At 34.0% G+C, this 17521-nt stretch overlaps 1 protein-coding gene across 1 annotated transcript in view; it reads left to right on the plus strand.

Moving 5' to 3' along the window:
- The first annotated feature begins 12565 nt into the window (after positions 1 to 12565).
- Positions 12566 to 17521, plus strand: part of LOC149561744 (transcription factor RF2b-like) — a 127106-nt gene continuing 122150 nt past the window's right edge. The window contains exons 1-2 of the mRNA XM_089825286.1: positions 12566 to 14187; positions 14549 to 14681. Of these exons, the coding sequence (XP_089681412.1) occupies positions 13343 to 14187; positions 14549 to 14681 (978 nt within the window). The 5' untranslated portion in view covers positions 12566 to 13342. The remainder of the gene's footprint in view (positions 14188 to 14548; positions 14682 to 17521) is intronic.

Below are 17521 nucleotides of genomic sequence, written 5' to 3' on the forward strand. Positions count from 1 at the left end.
GCCTCATCTCCTCTACCTAAATCCCAAGTAAGATATTTACTAACCAAAGGCCTGCATTTCATCATAAAATTCCAGTTTTCTGAACCTTCTGGTGGATGTATAATTCTTCAAAGAGAGGAAGGGTCTAGTAGGTTGAAATATTTGTTATATAGATTTTTTTCCCATTTCTTGTCTTTTTCCTTGTACATACGCCATACTAGTATTGCTCCTAATGCCTCATTTTGTCAATCAAGATTTTTTATGCCCAAAACACCTTGATTCTTTGGTTCAAACATCTTATCCCATTTTATTCACGCGTGTTTCTTCTTTTCTTCTATTCCACTCTAGAAAAAATTCTTAAGTTTCCCTTTCATCTTTTTATTAACTAAAGTAGGTAATGGAAGGCAAGAAAGAGGATAGGTGGGGATACGGTAAGAATGGATTTAATTTTAGTTGCTCTCCTTTCTTTAGTTAACCATTTTCCTTTCCAAGTATTTGTTTGTTTCTCAATTCCTTCTAGGATGTTGTCCCATCCTTTTTTGTTCCTAACTCCTTTTTCTAGGTATATCCCTAGATACTTACATGGAAAGTTACTTTTTTAATATCCCATTTGATTGGAAATATATTCTTCCATATCACTTGAGGTATTTAAAAAGAAAATTTCTAATTTTTCTGTATTCACCTTCTGTCCTAATGCCATTGTATAATCCAATATAATTTGTTTAAAGGCTTTGGTTTCTTCCTTAGTACTAATTCCTAGAAGAATGGTATCATCAACAAACTATTGGTGGGTAGTATTAGGTACATTTTAGTATGCCTTTAACTAAGTCTTCTCCTTGTGCTTTTTGGATTGCTCTACCAAATGCTTCTTCCATTATTATGAATAGAAAAGGTGATAAGGGGTCTCCTTGTCGGATATCCCTTGAAATCTTGAAGAATCCTTTAGGGGTACCATTTATTAACAAATAAATTTTCGAAGTAGATATGCAATTAAAGATTATTTTTATCCATTGTTTGGAAAATCCAAACATTTTTGGGCATTTGCATAGAAACCTCCAGTCTACTACATTGTGAACTTTTTGCATATCTAACTTCATAAACATACAAGCTTCTTTATTTTTAATTGTTGAATGTATAGTTTCCTGTATGATGGATATTCCATCTAGGATTGATTTACCTAGTACAAACCTAGTTTGTTCTTCTAAGATAATCCTCCAAAGCAAGGTTTTTATCCTGTTTTCTATTGCTTTTGAATAAATTTTATATATTGTATTAGATAATGCTATGGGACGAAAGTCTAAAGGTAATACAACCGCAATTTTTTTGGGTATTAAGGCAAGGAAAGTATGGTTAATTTCTGTCAAAATTGATCCCCCATTCCTAGCTGCCTCAATTGCCTTCCATAATTCTTCTCCTAATATTTTCCAACATTTTTGAAAGAAAAAGGCTTGGAAACCATTAGGCCCTAGAGATTTATCTGGACTAAGAATGAAGAGGGTTGTTTTGATTTCTTCTTTAGTGAAAGGTTTGTTGAGATTCATATTATCGTTACCAGTAATTACTTTTGGTATGTTTTTTAACTTTTTTTCTTACTTAGTTAAGTTGGATGAATCATAGTTATTTAATAGATTCTCATAATATGTGACAAAGGTTTGAGCTATATCTGTTGGGTTATCAATAATACTACCATTATTATCTTTGATTTAAGTAATGGTTTTGAGAGCTCTGTTATGTATGTCACTATTATGATAGAATTTTGTGTTTCTATCTCCTTCTGCAAGTCATTTTTCCCTAGATTTTTGTCTCTAGAAGACCTCTTCTTTTGCTAAAATATCATCTTGTTTGGCTAGTAGTTCTTTTTCTTTATTGAATTTCTCATTATCCATACCACTTTTAATAATTTCATTATTAAGTTTTTTGAGTTATGCTTCGTTATTCAGTTATCCTTTGAATATATTATTGAAATGTGTTTTGTTCTATTTTAGTAATTTTTCTTTAAGCATTTTAAGTTTTGATACAAAACAATACATCTTTGATCCTATAAAATTGCCTTCGTCCCACCATCGTTTAATGTTTTTCATGAATGTTTTATCTAAGAAACACATTTTTTCACATTTAAAGGGATTTCTATTGGGTTTTTTTTTGTTTGGTTAATTCAATTTTAACCAGGTATTGATATGATCCTACTACTAGCTATATGGAAGCTGTGATTGATAAATCCAATCCTGCTAATTCTCCTTTGAAAAAGAATCTGTCCAGTTGTTCTGGAATATAATTGAAGTTTTTTCTTCTATTATTCAATGTGAACATTCCATTGCTGGTAGGTATTTCTAACAACTTATTAACTCTAACCCATTCTCTGAATTCTAATGTAGCTCTTGAAATAGTTTGGGATCCTCCATATTTCTCTTTGAGGTCCAAAATGGCATTGAAGTCACCTCCTATGACCATGTTTGTCTTAGGATTTAACTTCATTAATATTGTTATTTCATCCCAAACTTTCTACTTTTCTATTATTTGTATCAGTCCATAAACATTAATAAGAATAAGTTGGAGATTATGCTTATTACTAGATACCTCACTCCCCATCCAATTATTATTTGATGCTATAATTTTAATATATATTGCTCTTGTATTCCAAATGATTCCTATACCTCCTAATGCTCCATCTAATTCCTTCATTTCTACTTTCCATCTGCCTAGTTTTCTCCCTAATTTCTCCTCTTCTTCTTTATCTAGCTTTCTTTCTTCTATCAATATTATGTCTGACTCAAATAAGGTTAGATTATGTTTTTACATTCTTTGTTTGCTAGGGGCATTTAGGCCCCTAGCATTCCATGTAGTGATCCTCATTGTGCTTCTGGAAGGCTCTTCTCCTTCCTTGATTTAAGACCTCAAATATCTTTTTTTGCTCCTTAGCTTGACCATCTACTTCTCTTATCTCCTTTAATGATTTCCTTCCTCTTTTTGTTATAGATTTGCCACATTTTGGAGTTCCGAATCCTTCCTGATTGATTAAGATACCAAGATTATCCATATTTATTTGATCATTGTTTTCTTTTGTGGTTTCTTCGTTTTCTACTTCTTCACCTACTAAATCTTTTATAATGTGCTCTATTACTTCATTTTCTTCTTCATTTCTGGCTAGATCATTTTCTATGCTTTCCTTTTTCTTGTGCCTTTGGATTTTCTTTTAATATACCAAATTCTTCCCAATTCTGTAACTCACCAATTTGCTTCGTCTTTATGTTGTCATCTACCTTTATGCTCTCTTCTTGGTCCTCTAGGAAAGCTTCTACTTCTAGATGTACCAAATATTTCTTTGTCTTATCTGCATCCTCTAGATTTTGTATACCAAAGACATCCTTAACATCTATTGATGTCTGCCAAAATTTGTAGCTTTTCTTCTTTGCTTTCTTCCTAATTTTTATGTTACTCCATTGTTCTAAATCTACTACTAGAATTGTATTTTCTCGTTCCTGGTCTTGTGCATTTTCTATTGGTTTTGTAATTTCCTCTTCTATGTTTTCCATTGCCAAGTTTACTTGTTAATTTATCTCTTCATTATTTGCCATACTCTTTCCATCCCATAATTTTTTATTGTTTTTTTCTTCTTATCTATCTACATCTAATTTGTTTGCTAGGTTGTTGTCCATATTGATTCCAATCTCTAGTTTTGTATTGTTACTCTCCTCTTTTTCTTGTTCTGTTTGTTGTTCTCTTAATTCATGTTCCTGATGATATTGTTCCCCTAACATAGTCTAATCTTTGATATTCGTCTGTAGGAGAATGATCTCATGAGTCATTTTATACCCCTCTTGAATGCTCCTTTTTGTTTCTTTCAAAATGTCATTATCCTTTTGACATATTTTGCATTCTTTTAGAGCTGCTACTATTGTCATCTCCTTATACATCTCTTCATTTCTCTTTTCTGATACTTCTAAGCATCCCTAGTGCCTTTGATCTATACTCTTTCTTTTTTGTGATAATCTTAATTTTTGTGTACTTTTCCCTATGATGTTTCTTTCTACTAATTGTTCTACCTTCTTGTTTTTACCCTTATTGAATTCCTTTATGTTTTTTGTTCCTTCTTCTCCTTTATGTTGATGCTACTAAAGGATTCCTCTATGTTTGAGATTTTATGATCTATCTTCAAATTTGGTCTAATAATTCCTTTAATTTCCCCTTCATATTTAGTAAATTCAAGCTCATAAATGGATCTATTTGTTATAATCTTTTTTTCCTCAATATCTTTTGATTTGATTCTACATCTATTAAGAATTTAACATTATTGGTTTTGTCATAATTTGAGTCTATTCCTATAAGTTTACCAAGTGATTTTCCTATTCTGAAATTAAAGTGTATAAACGTTTACTTTCTATTGTTGGATTTCTACATTCAAACCAAGTAGGTATTAAATGTTCTTTTTCCTCATTCCAGTTAGACACCCAAGCATGAAATTTGATTGCATGTCCTTTATAATAGAAATTTGATATTGAAACTATTTTATTCCTAATTTCTCTATTTTTGCAATGTAGATAAATTGATGACTTTGAGGAAGTGCTAATACTTACCTGTTGTTTGCAAATCTTCTCTAATTTCTTTGTCAAATTTGGTAGGTGCTTGCTTGGTCCACTCCAACAAACATATACTTTGAGCTCTAAGCATTCCTTCTACTTTTCTTCCATGTACCTATAACTGATGATTAATATATTAGAGAAATCATACCAATTGAATTTCCTTACCTTGGTTGATGATGAAATTGTATTGATGCCCTCCATTTCAGAAGTTTCTTTATGTTTAGGAAATTTTGCATATACCTTATTTTCTGGATTGTTTGAATTTTCTTTCTCTCTTTTATGTGGTGGTATGTATACTTTCTGATTTTGATCGAAAACCCTAACTTCTTTTCCTAAAGCTGCTTGTTGTTGTTTCTGCCCTAACGAAATACAGTTAATTACATATATTTTAGTAGGTTTAGAGATTGCATGATACATTCTTTGTTAGTTTTTGTTGTGATTGGTAGTGACTTTTCCTACCACACCTCTTCCTTAGCAAATTTGGTGCTTTCAAAGAGTTGTTTCTAATTATTTTTGTCATCATTCTTCTCTTCTTTTGGATTTTCTGTGATGAATTTATCCTCTGGTTTCTGTTTGACATGACCATTTGCCAACCATTGTCATCTTTGCATTTTGTTTTTATTCAATGTTGTGAGCTTCCTATCTTTGGCTTCATGTTGTTTAACCAAGGTATTGAAGGTGTCTGCCTTTGGAATTTCTTTTGTTAATGCTTTGAATTTGTTGTTGATGGAATACAAGGGATCACCTGTCTTCCTTTCAACCTATCTTCTGGACGATTCAATGGGAGTTGGGTGGAAAATTAATCCCACTAGGGTAGAGCTTATTCACTGAGGGTTTCTAATTGAAGGTTTGTTTAGAATTCACAAGGTTTTCAAGTCTGTGGAGTATTGCTTTATTCACAATTTTTGCTACTTCTATATTTTTTGCCATTTTTTATGGTATGTGGTATTTATGTGCAACAATTACTATTTTAAAAGAAATAATTAATTAAATTTCACAAACTTTATTTTATAAGTAAAGTGATTATTTTACATTTAAATTAAATAAAAACACCGTTCACCTTATAATTTTTATGGAGTGTTACACTACACATCTCTTAGTTAAATGCTAATTGCAGATTCTCTTATGTGGGTCATACCCTTTCATTTAATTTTCATTTTCCCTCCAATTTGGGAATGCCTCTTTGGATTGATATATAAAGGAGATCTCCTCCTTCATTTTGAAATCATGATTTCTTATGCTAGAGTTATTATAGACATATTTGAAGCTTTCTTGGAGACTTGGAGATATCTTGCATGTTCATGATCATTTGATTTTGTTCATTGGATGTACTTGCAAAGACCAAGACTGATTTTCATATGAGAGCCACCACTACAAACCTTTGAAGGTCTTTGCACATTGATGATAGGAAGCGATGAGTCAATTCTTGAGATCTTGTGTTTTTGTGGTATTATTTTGAAGGATTTCGAGTGTAAAGATTCCTAGAAGTGTGTTTGCTATTTGTCAACATTTTTCACACACAATTATAACATAAGTATTTTCACACACTTATATTACATTCTATTTGTATTTAGAATATACAAATCTCCCTTTTCATATATCTTGCATTAGCACCTCTTCATCTTGTTTGGGCCATGCAAATAAGATTTTTGTCTAAGGAAGATTTGTATTTTGATGCAAAATAAGAAAACAACCCCTCCCCTCCCCCCATCCACTCAAAACTAAGTAAAATTGGTGAGTGATCACCTTTTTCAATGGTCACTATTTCTTATTATACAATAATGACAATGCAAAGGTACGAATTTATAAAGAATAAATAATGATGTTTGTTTCAAATATTTAGAACAATAATCAACATTCGAGAGGATGTACTTTCCTTAAATTAAAAATCATAATACTTGTAATCAAAGATATTGCATATTACCTTGAAGAAGTGATATTATGTGTCTACAAGTCCATTGTATATTGTATTAAGGATTTCAAGGAGGATGTTAACTCATGGTTGATGACACAGTGCCAAGGTGTGATTATTTACCTTCAAAATTATACAAAGTTCTTTGGTCTTGCATAGTTGACCTTGATAAGGTTCATATCAAATTATTTCATAATAAATAGTTAACAAAATTAACCAACATACATAACATCAAATTTATACCTAGATTAGAAGACTATGAGGAAATTTGCAATTAGCAGTCAATCACTTTGGTAAGTATTTAATGCAATATTATAGTTAAGGATTTGGATTTATGGATCCTCCACGTGCCTCCCAAAATTATTCACACTAACATAACTTGTTTCATCAAATATAGATTCATTCTAAATGACATTGTTGTCATTTGGGCAGTTAAGAAATGGGTTCAACACTCTAAGAAATAACACCTCTATCAAAAAATTGTTTTTCTCTAAAGCTTATAGTATCAAATGACCCTATATTTTTCCTATACTTGGTGCTTTGGGATTCGGTCTTGATTTCATTCAAATTTTTATTGTTCTTGTTAGCAATTCCTTGGCTTGCATTACTATTGATGGTCTCAAGTATTATCCTTTTGGGATTCATCATTCCATTAAATATGGACATGAACTTGCTTTATCTTTATTTATTCTTAGTACTAAAGGGTTTAGTTATTTTTCTATAAAACTCTCTCTCTTATGGGAGAGTTAGAGGAATTTCCCAACTTTTATCACCTAATCAATTGGTTAATGGTCAATTTGTGGAGGACTTGTCTCTCATGCTTATTGAAGAGGATCAAATATCAAAGAGGCTCTTCAATGCCTCAACACCTATTTTTTAGAACCCACGTCATCAATTTAGTGTTATATAACTTTGTGTTATCACTAATCCATTATTCCTATGCCTCCTTGGATTCTCAACTATGGCTAGAAATAGATTGGTCATAGAGAAATATTTTGATTTCTAGGCATTTCCTATACCTTTAAAGCTTCATTGGTTGAACTTTGGAATGCGGTTCTCACCAAAAGTGAGATGAAGCTCTTTTATTAGATGACTATGTCACTCTTGTTGGCTAGTAAAATTCAATTGTCTTCAAATTGGCTAGTAAATTCTAATTGTGTTAAAAATTGACTTGTAAAGTTCTTTTATCTACTTACTATTGATATATTTGGATATCCAAAGAGCCCTTCACTTTAAATTTTGTAAAGTTCCAAAATGGGTATAAGTGGTTACTTAGAGCCACCAATACCACATAATTGTATTATGTAAACTTTTAAAGGCTAAATGCCTTTTGCTAAAATAATTTTTTTAATTGTGTTTAGTTTTTCTTCTTCTCACTCATGTGTATTATTCCTCTTGTTGGGTCCCTTCCAAAGCTTATCACTTGAATCCAATGAAATTTCTTAACAATTTTTTATGATTCCCTTTGGAAAAGCATAAGCATTTTGACCATATTAATTAAGACTTTTGTAATCTCTAGTGAAACTCAAATGGCTTTGGGCTTCTATTCAGTGGAAAGGCTTGGATATTTGTTTTAAGTGGATTATTTGTAGGAACATGGCCTACAAAATCTTCCTCAAGCATTACATTCCTTTGGATTTCTAGCTAATTAATCTAGTTGGAAGGGGACTAATATTCAAATCCCTTTGGTCATAAAAGATGAGGTTAACAATAAGGGAAATTCTATTGTTAAACGTATATGACATACCTAGCCAATCATCAGTACTTGGTCATGAACTTTTAATCAACATAACATTTGGTGGTCTTCACTTATCCAAGTTTAAGGGCTCCCTTTGACTTGTTTCTCTTGGGATCGAGCCTTAAGGTTTCAAATATAGGGTACTTGTACTCCCTGAAATGTTTTCTCTAGAGCTACCATGAATATTTTTTGTTAAGAAGATTTCAAAATTGAGTATTGACTCCTTCAACTATATTGAGAAACAATTGACATTGTCATGTCACCTCTTCCTTCAAAAATGGTTCACAAGATTGATATTCGCACTATTAAATTTACCCTAGTTGGAGTACTTGCATTGGTCTCCCAACAATTTTTTCTATAATTATGATTCATGTTTGGTTTATTAATGGCTCTCTTTGCACTTTCTATGATGCTTGATTTGAACCTTAGTGGTATTTGTAGTCATCTTTAAAAGTACAATAATATCAATTTCATAATTTATAGGCAACCATTATTGAGCTTAAGCTCATCTATTTTTCTTAGTGTATTATTTTTCAAGGCTTTCCTATGGGTTCCCACTTCTAGCATATGAATTCTTTAGACCCTCATAACCATTTTTTTGACAACTTGAGTCTTGAAAACATCTTTTCTAGCTTTGTTGCCACACTCAATATCATTAGAGATGAATTAATGACTTCTTTTGCCCTTTTTTATCAAAAGATTTTTTCTTAGCATATGATTCTTTTAAGGCTTGTCCTAACACTCCCTTCAAGTCCAAATTTAATAGGATTTTAGGGTAGGAATTATATTTTCCTTTTGGAAAGATTGGAATAATATAACTTTTTTCTCACAACTTTATAGATATTGTTGTTTTTCCTTACCCATAGCCTCTATTTGTAATAATGTTATGCTTTAAATTTAACTACAAGTAAACAAAGTGACATTAGAGGTAGTCCATATTCAAGAGTTACAAGATTATTGAGGTGGTGTCCTGTATACTATGGCCCATGCACTCTTGGATATTTGTGCTTCTCGTGATCAGTCTCTACCTTATGACCATTGAAGCTTTTTGGTTTGGCATTAGATCTTAGACTCTTTGCTACCACTTTGGTAGAAATAGTGACTTGGCTTGGCATCACTTTACCTTGCCTTTGCTTGGAAGTTATACATCTAAGTTTCCCTCAAGTGGGGTAGGTGGGGTGGGGTTGGCTACTAGTGGTGGCAACAATTAGAGACTAGGTGTATGTGGTGGTGGTTAGCCAGATTCATCAAAATGAATCCCCTGAGTGGCTTTGACAACTAATGAAAAATAGAGATAGATACAAATAAGAGGGAGAAATTAAGACAAATAAGTGTTGGCACATGTTTGACGTCGCATAGACCCTATTGATTAATGAGGTAGACCAAATGATTGTGATACTATGATGCTTCCCTTTGGTGTCACTCTCACCACTTAATGACTTTATTTTTGTTTCAATTATTTGACTTTTAAAGCATTACCTATGTAACCATAAAAAAATGACCTTACATCCTTCCAACTTTTTTCAATATATATAACTTGTTAAAAATTAACTATAAAAAGTTTATATAATAAAAAATAAATATAATATTTTTAATATTAATGAAATAATAAAAAACAAGAGCTTTGCAGAGCCGGAGTCCTTGCCTTGTGGAAAATATTATTATTGTGAATTATCAATTGCAGTGAAAAAAATAAAATTAACATGAACTTTTAAAATGAGTGAAAATAAATTCTTTATCATATTTCCTTCTTGTTTGTGAATGCTTATGCATTGCTCTACAATTACAATGGAGAAGGAAAGAAAATGAGTGACATGAATGTTTGAAAAGAAAGAAGAGAGAAGTGATTCACATTAAGTTTGTACTTAAATGTGATGTAGTTCACAATCTAGGTCTATTTTTGTGCTTAGGTTATATGTACTCAGATTGGATTTATATGGAATACTTACCTATAAAGGAAAATAGTAAGAGATAAGTCTCAAAAATGAAAAGAATGTTTGATTTCCACACTAAGTGGACTAACAATTTGAGATCTCTACCATTGCATTGCCTTTCCTTACTCCATAGATTTTATAGAGTTGATCCAAAACTTTGATTAAAAAAAGAGAGGTTGCTTTAAACAACTCTACAATCAATCAATGCCAACAAAGAAACACCATGTTTCCCTAATTTCAATTCTCACACTTGATTGAACCCAAAATTAAGTACACGCAAAGCTCACATGTTGATTCAGTGGATTGAATTTACATACCATTAAACTTTACATTAAAGATCATTTAAATTTCAAATTATAAAATTTTGATCTGATTCTACTATCACTAACTAAAAAGTGTTTCCAAACTGCCCTCATTTGACTATATATATAATTATATTATTCAAATAATAACAGAAGACACTATCGAATCAAAATTTTACCATGGTTGAACCCTGAGTGATATGCCTTAGGATAAGCCATAACAATCTCTCTTGCATTCTACACTACCATAATGATAAGATTGAGAATTACATTAAGATTAAATAGTTAACAAAAAAAAGTCGTTGAATAGATTTTTGAAACACTTAACTTTAACTTTCATACATAAAAAGCTAAATCATAGTATTATCACTCTAGAAAAATTAGATCTTAATCTAAGTGAGATTTAATCTAGAAAGCAAAATCATTATATATTTCTTAATAAGTCAAATCATTGATATTATTATGACTATTATGATATGTTATTGAAATAGTTAGGAGCGAGTGCAACTGTTCCACACAACATGCAAGCCCATATAAACATAAACACACGTTTGATTTCATAAGCACAGAGCACCCATACATCATTGAAGCCACCTTGGAATTTATTGAAACTGGAAAAACCTAATGAATGGAGCACTCATCATACAAACTGATCAACAATGAGAACGAGAAGCCCAAATCGAAAACAATAGTCTGAGATAGACATCCAGAGACTCCTACATCTCAAACAAAGATAACTATGTAGAAATTATTAAATAATCCTTCATTCATCATCAATTTATCTAAATTTTAATTGATCAAATAATTCTTACAATCTCTAGAATTAATAGGATTCTAAGTTGAAATAGTGTAATATATCAAGTATACAAAATAATTTATCTATATTATTATTTATATTATTTTAAGTTGATTGTCATAATTTGGAGTGTGAGTTTGTATGCAATGTGAATTGCTTGCAATATCACTAGGATTATTGTTTTGGAGTTGATGAACACTATGGTGAAGCGAAGCAAGGAATTTATGAAGCACGAGCTTTGCTCAGCTTGTGTCGAAGGAGAGCTTGGGACAATCTTTTAATGGCTGAACTCGAGCAAAACTATGAAATTATTCTCTATACTTTGAGGAAAGACCTTGAGAAATACTTTGATTTGGTTTCAAATTGCTCCAATGTGTAGGTTTGCCCACTCTGCCACACCAATTTCTATTCAACAATCTTAACGCTTTATTGAATCTAATGGGGTTTTTTAAAATTACATGCAAGGAAAGAAAACATACTTGTATGTACAAACATCAATGGAGGTAGGGGGTAGAGGGTATATACAAACTCAGATGTAAGTTAAGCATAGTGATTTTTTTAAAAAAATATCAATAGAAGCAATTTTCATGCCAACTGTTACTTTTGTAAACTATGTGGTTGCATGCGAAAGGCACATTGACAACTGCATGCAAAAGACACATTGACAATTGAAAGACACATGTTAGCAATTATAATGTCAAAAGTTATATGTATTTTTTCTTCAAAAAATAGAAAATACTACTAGAGTAACTTGAAATAGCCAATCAAAAAATAAGAATTAATTGTACAAAATTAATTTTAATACAAATATTGTTTACTATTATATGTGTAGAATGATTTTGCACGAATTTTGAGAAGAACTAATATTAGAATGACAACCGAAAACTTTAGTCTCCTGCTTTAACGATAGAGACTAATAACATATAAGACAACATATCCTTTTGATATATTTTGATTCCTAACTCAAACACCTATACAAAAGACACAAATTCTTTTCTCCCTATGCCTCTCTCTCCCTCTCCCATCATTCCCAAACTTTTAAAAAACAAAAGCCTTGCTATATAAAAATGTAAAGAAGGGAAAACAACTTATGAGGTTGTCGGTAGGTCGTAGTCGTTCCTTTCCCATGTGGCTTCCCTGGCTTCATGTGCTCGTAAATATAAAATTGTAACCTAAAATTCAGACGATTTTGTTTTTGATAAAAGTTTGTTGTGGCGACTTTTTGTCAAATTCGGCCAGTTTGACTTGATGATGAGTGTAAAGGGTCTTGGGACATTTGTTGAATGAAAAATTTGTTAAATGACTACCACTAGAACCCTTCCTTAACAGTACCAGAATTATCATTTCATAGAAAAATTATGCAGCTTATCTGGTCTTTCCAAAGATGCTGACGGATTTTTTTGGGGCACGAAATCTCAGGTTTACAGACTTGTTACTTGCAACTATCTCTTTTTCAGCGTAGGCAAAATCTGACATGTTTCGATGTGAATGGCGATCTCAAGATCTGGAAGAATATGTTTACACCAGGATTGCATTTTTTACCAAGGGGGGTAATTTTCCTAATCCAGATTAGATAGTACACATCAGGTGTGCCGTTTCATTCCCTGTATCCTCACAATTTGTTTCAAATGTTTGGCTAGGAAAATAAGTAAACTGATATATCTTCTCCTCAGAGCAGATTAACCTAGGTTTTTTTTTCCAGTTGCCCGCATACCCACAAATTGTTTAGAATATAGAATTGGCTACCAAGTGGTTTGAGCTCAGTTAAATTTAATTTATTGGTAAGGGCAGATAAATTTCAGTACCGCTGCGCAATTAGTTTTAGACGCCACATGTCGTTTGAGGTAACAGTAGGTCAATTAAAATTCTCCGCCTCGTCTAAAAGCTAAGTTAAAACAATATTAGGTAGAAGTTTTCAATTCTGTTTCAGATGCCAGATGCCAGGTTTCATAAATTGTTTCGGAGAGTATAATAACTTAGTGACTAGAATAACTCTGTGATAGTCCTCCTCACACCAATAAGTAGAACCTGTGTTGATTCGGAACAATTTTTAGGTTGAGTGTTCGTTTCTGCTACACCCATAAACAAAATCTGTGCTCAAATGGAAGGGTTAGGAGGTGGATACGAGGCATTTGTGGAGCGTTTGCAAATGGATATAGCTACCACCAATGGACCCAAAAAATCAACAGTTAATTCACCCACCAACCCAGCTCAGCCACAGCAAATTCAACAATCCAGGTATGTAGGGTACCCATCCCCCAACAATGCATTCACTATAAAAAGAGAAGCAACCCCAGCTCTGTCGGACTCCTCTGGCAATTCAACGTCCATGGATGTGTGTATGCAAGAGGCAGCGAGCTCATCAGCAACAGTGTCCACCAGGACTTTAGGTTCAATGCAACAATTCAGCACGGATATCAGTCAGATGCCTGAGGTTCCACCTCGGAGAGGAGGGCATCGGAGGGCTCAATCTGATATCGGCTTTCGATTGCCAGACGATATTATGTTTGACGCTGATCTTGGTTTCGCTGGTTTTGATGCACCCAATCTCTCTGATGATGGTGCAGAGGATTTAATTTCCATGTACATGGATTTGGAGAAACTCAACTCTTTGGGAGAACCAACCAATTCTGCAGCAGGACCACCGACATCAACAGAAGAATTTAAGCCCTCCTCTAGCACTTATAATAATCCTGTTCCACATCATTCAAGAAGCCTTTCCGTTGATGCTGCTTTTTCGGGATTTGAAGGCAATATGGGAGGAACACAAGGGAATCCTGGCTCTTCAGGGCCCAGTCGCCCTCGCCATCGTCATAGCAATTCCATGGACGGTTCAACTTCCCTGCAAACTGATCGTCTGTCCTCAGAGTCATTTGAGACAAAGAAAGCAATGGCAGCAAATAAACTTGCGGAACTTGCATTAATTGATCCTAAACGTGCTAAAAGGTATGCGTCACTGTTAACTCTCCACTTTGTATTTGGAATCTAATTGGAAAGAAACTCTGAAGGCTCAATGTTGACCAATCCACCTTGAAACCTTCAGTGATATGTTTATATTTTGCATACAAAGTGAGCATGTCTACCCTCATGTATGGGATTTCGGAAAGATAGTGAATAGAAGAGTTATTTTCCTTCCATACTTGCGTTCCTGTAATGCATACAACTTTGTTGCAAAACTTTGACAGCCTTTGTTATTGCTCCACTGCATCATTGGTCTAACTCCTATGCAAGTTTTACTTGTTGTAAGCATTTTTTTCAGGTATGAATTATCCTTTTTTCACAAATTTTGAATTGAATTTGTGCTCAGGATATTGGCAAATCGACAATCAGCTGTTCGGTCAAAAGAAAGGAAAATGCGCTATATATCAGAGCTAGAAAGAAAAGTTCAAACACTTCAGACAGAAGCAACTACTCTTTCGGCACAGCTCACAATGTTACAGGTGTGGATGCCACTTAAACTTCTAATGATCATATGGTTCTCGTGGTCCCTGGTATAGGCTTAGCAAGATTTATGCATAGCAAATGACCTATGCATTAAACCATGACATTTCTGCATTAAAATATGGCTTTCCTGTTTAAGGTTGCAAACTCATCTTAATTTCTTTGTTGTTTTTAAGAGTCTTGAGTTTCTTCTATATGATGAACTTTTGTAGCTTTATTTATTTTTTTGTCTAATTGTTACTGCCATTTTATTATTCTTGCAAGGCACTCTGTTTTTGAACTTTGAGGTTGCATACTTTTTTGAAGAGAGGATATTCTGCCTATATTTATGATCATTGCATGCTTTCGCAAATCTATTATCTTGGACCATTACCAATTTTTTAATAACCAATAGAGAATAAGGTAATTGTCTTTCCAAGTTGAACATAGTCAGAATGTTGCTGGTTCCTTGAACTGTTTGAATATATAGATTTGTTACTTGTTGTCTACTTGACATATAATTTGAGTTTCACATATTATTTGAAAAGACATGCGATACTCGTGCTTCATGTCCAAACCATTTCTGGTCAATACTCTAGCTTATACTCTTGTTTTGTGTCTAAACCATTTCTGGCACAGATTTTCAAAAATGAAATTTGAAACTATCTTCTTTAGTGAACTTCCTCAAGTTATTTGATGGTAGTTTTTGAATCTATGTTGTTGCTTCTTTTAGCGCTAAATCAAATTAATAGCTTTCTGTAGAAGGGGCTATGAGGTGACATCCACACCATAAAAGATGCTGTTAACTTGAAGATTGAAATATCCCTAGCGGACTGATTCACTGATCTGCTGTAATTTTATTTAAATAAATAGAATTCTCCTGCAATTTTTAAGTGTTCTTACAGAGTAGACAGAAGTGCAGAAGTTTGGTGTTTGATTTTTGATATTTTCTCTTCAAAATAGATGTGTTACAATATCTACTAGTAACAGCAATATTTAAACAGCATAGTAATAATCCAAAACCACAGGACTTGAAAGCTGGGAATACCCAAACGAACCCAATAATGATTGTTACAAAAATAAAAGCAACCCAGTACGTTAGCTACAGTCAACGCCAGATATGGATAGGCGGCCAGCTACAGGTCTGCAGCAGATCTGTTCTTATTCCAACGCCCAGGTGTGCAGAAAAGGTGGCCCAATGCTGAAGATCAGATCTGAGATGGCGGCTGCTGCTGAAGATCAGATAAGAAGGGTTGCCATTGCTGAAACTGCTTGCTTTCTGCCTGAAAATAGTGCTGAAGACCTGCTGAATCACAGTTGCTTGAGGGTTACGTCCCAAACAGTTTACTCTCTCAACCTAGGGTTGGCGTCCTAGTTGGAGGAATGCTCTACCAAAGCCAAGCGCCCAAAATGATGGATGAATAATGTAAAAGATAATCTTTCCTTCCTTTGCTTCTCCTTATAACTCTCTACTAAGCATTCAAACCCTAAAAATAACCTAATATGACTTAAGTGGAAACTTTGGGTTATAATGTTTATTTCCATTATTGGCGTCCAACATAGAGGAAAAAACATTATTTCAATCATAGTAAAAGTATCAAGCGTCACCGAGGCTCCTGTAGCTGAAAATCAAATAGTCGAGGTCTGGCACTTTCCACGGACTATCACACCCCAACACAACTGACCGATTGGAGCCAAAAATCTCCTTATTTCAACCTAGTGGCTAATAAATTAGCCTTATTTAAATATTTCCCCACGAGCCAACTAATAGCTAGATCACCATCAGAAGGTGAAACTGAACTTGCCACCACCTGTGATTGATGCCGGATATCATGAAATAATCGATAGTCTCATCCCTCAAATCTAGGGATAACCCTAAAAAGTAGGAAGACCTCCGAATCTCCCGAAATTGAAACCAGGGGACGGTCTCCTATAACCTCAATGCTGGATGATACCTCCACCTCCTAGAAAGTAGGTGTCTCCTATAATTAAGGAAATCCTTTGAATTGTGCGCTCACTGTTAGAAACTTCAGATCCGAACACTGTAACCCTGATTGAGCCTCTAAACACTCTTGCCTGCCTACGAGACTCCCTGATAGGCTAACTCACATATCACTGCCAAAAGGAGCTAAAGAGGGGACATGATAGTCCTCCCCTCTCGGAGATGCTTGCCCACAAGCAACTGCAAACCTGGATGCTGTAAAATGGACCCACTTTCCCATGTGGCATCCTTAATAGGGAGGCCTTTCCAACGGATCAAGTACTCTTGGATCACCCTTCTCTTCAACCGGCGTTCCCTTTCCTGCAAGATTTGCTTAGGAATCAAAATCAGTTTTTCTTCCTCATCCAATGGGGGTAGATCAAGGGATGCTACAACTTGCTGCCCTAGTGCCTTTTTCAGGCGAGATACATGGAATACATTATGAACTCTGCTATCTAAAGGTAATTCACGCTCATATGCAACCTCCCCAACACGCTTGAGGATCCTGTAGAGTCCATAGAAATGTGGCTTGAGCTTTTCAGCTCCACCCCTTTTAAGGGTGCTTTGTCGGTAGGGTTGCAGTCATAGAAAGACCAAATCATCCACCTCGAACACCCTCTCCACTCGATGCCGATCAGCGTAGATCTTTTGCTGATTTTGTGACTGTTGCAAGTTCTCCCTGAGGGATTCCATAATGTTTTGGTTCTCTTGAACCCAGTCCTGTGCTAGAGGAACTCTGCTGTCCTCAATGGCCAAGTCTACGAATGATAAGGCATCGTAACCATAGAGGGCTCTGAATGGTGTCATAGAAATAGACATATGATGGGTAGTATTGTAACAATACTTGCCCAGGTGTAACCAACGCAACCATGTTCTCTG

This window comes from Cupressus sempervirens, chromosome 4 (assembly GCF_028749045.1).
Source record: "Cupressus sempervirens isolate cs-2001-9-10 chromosome 4, ASM2874904v1, whole genome shotgun sequence".
Classification (NCBI taxonomy): Eukaryota; Viridiplantae; Streptophyta; class Pinopsida; order Cupressales; family Cupressaceae; genus Cupressus; species Cupressus sempervirens.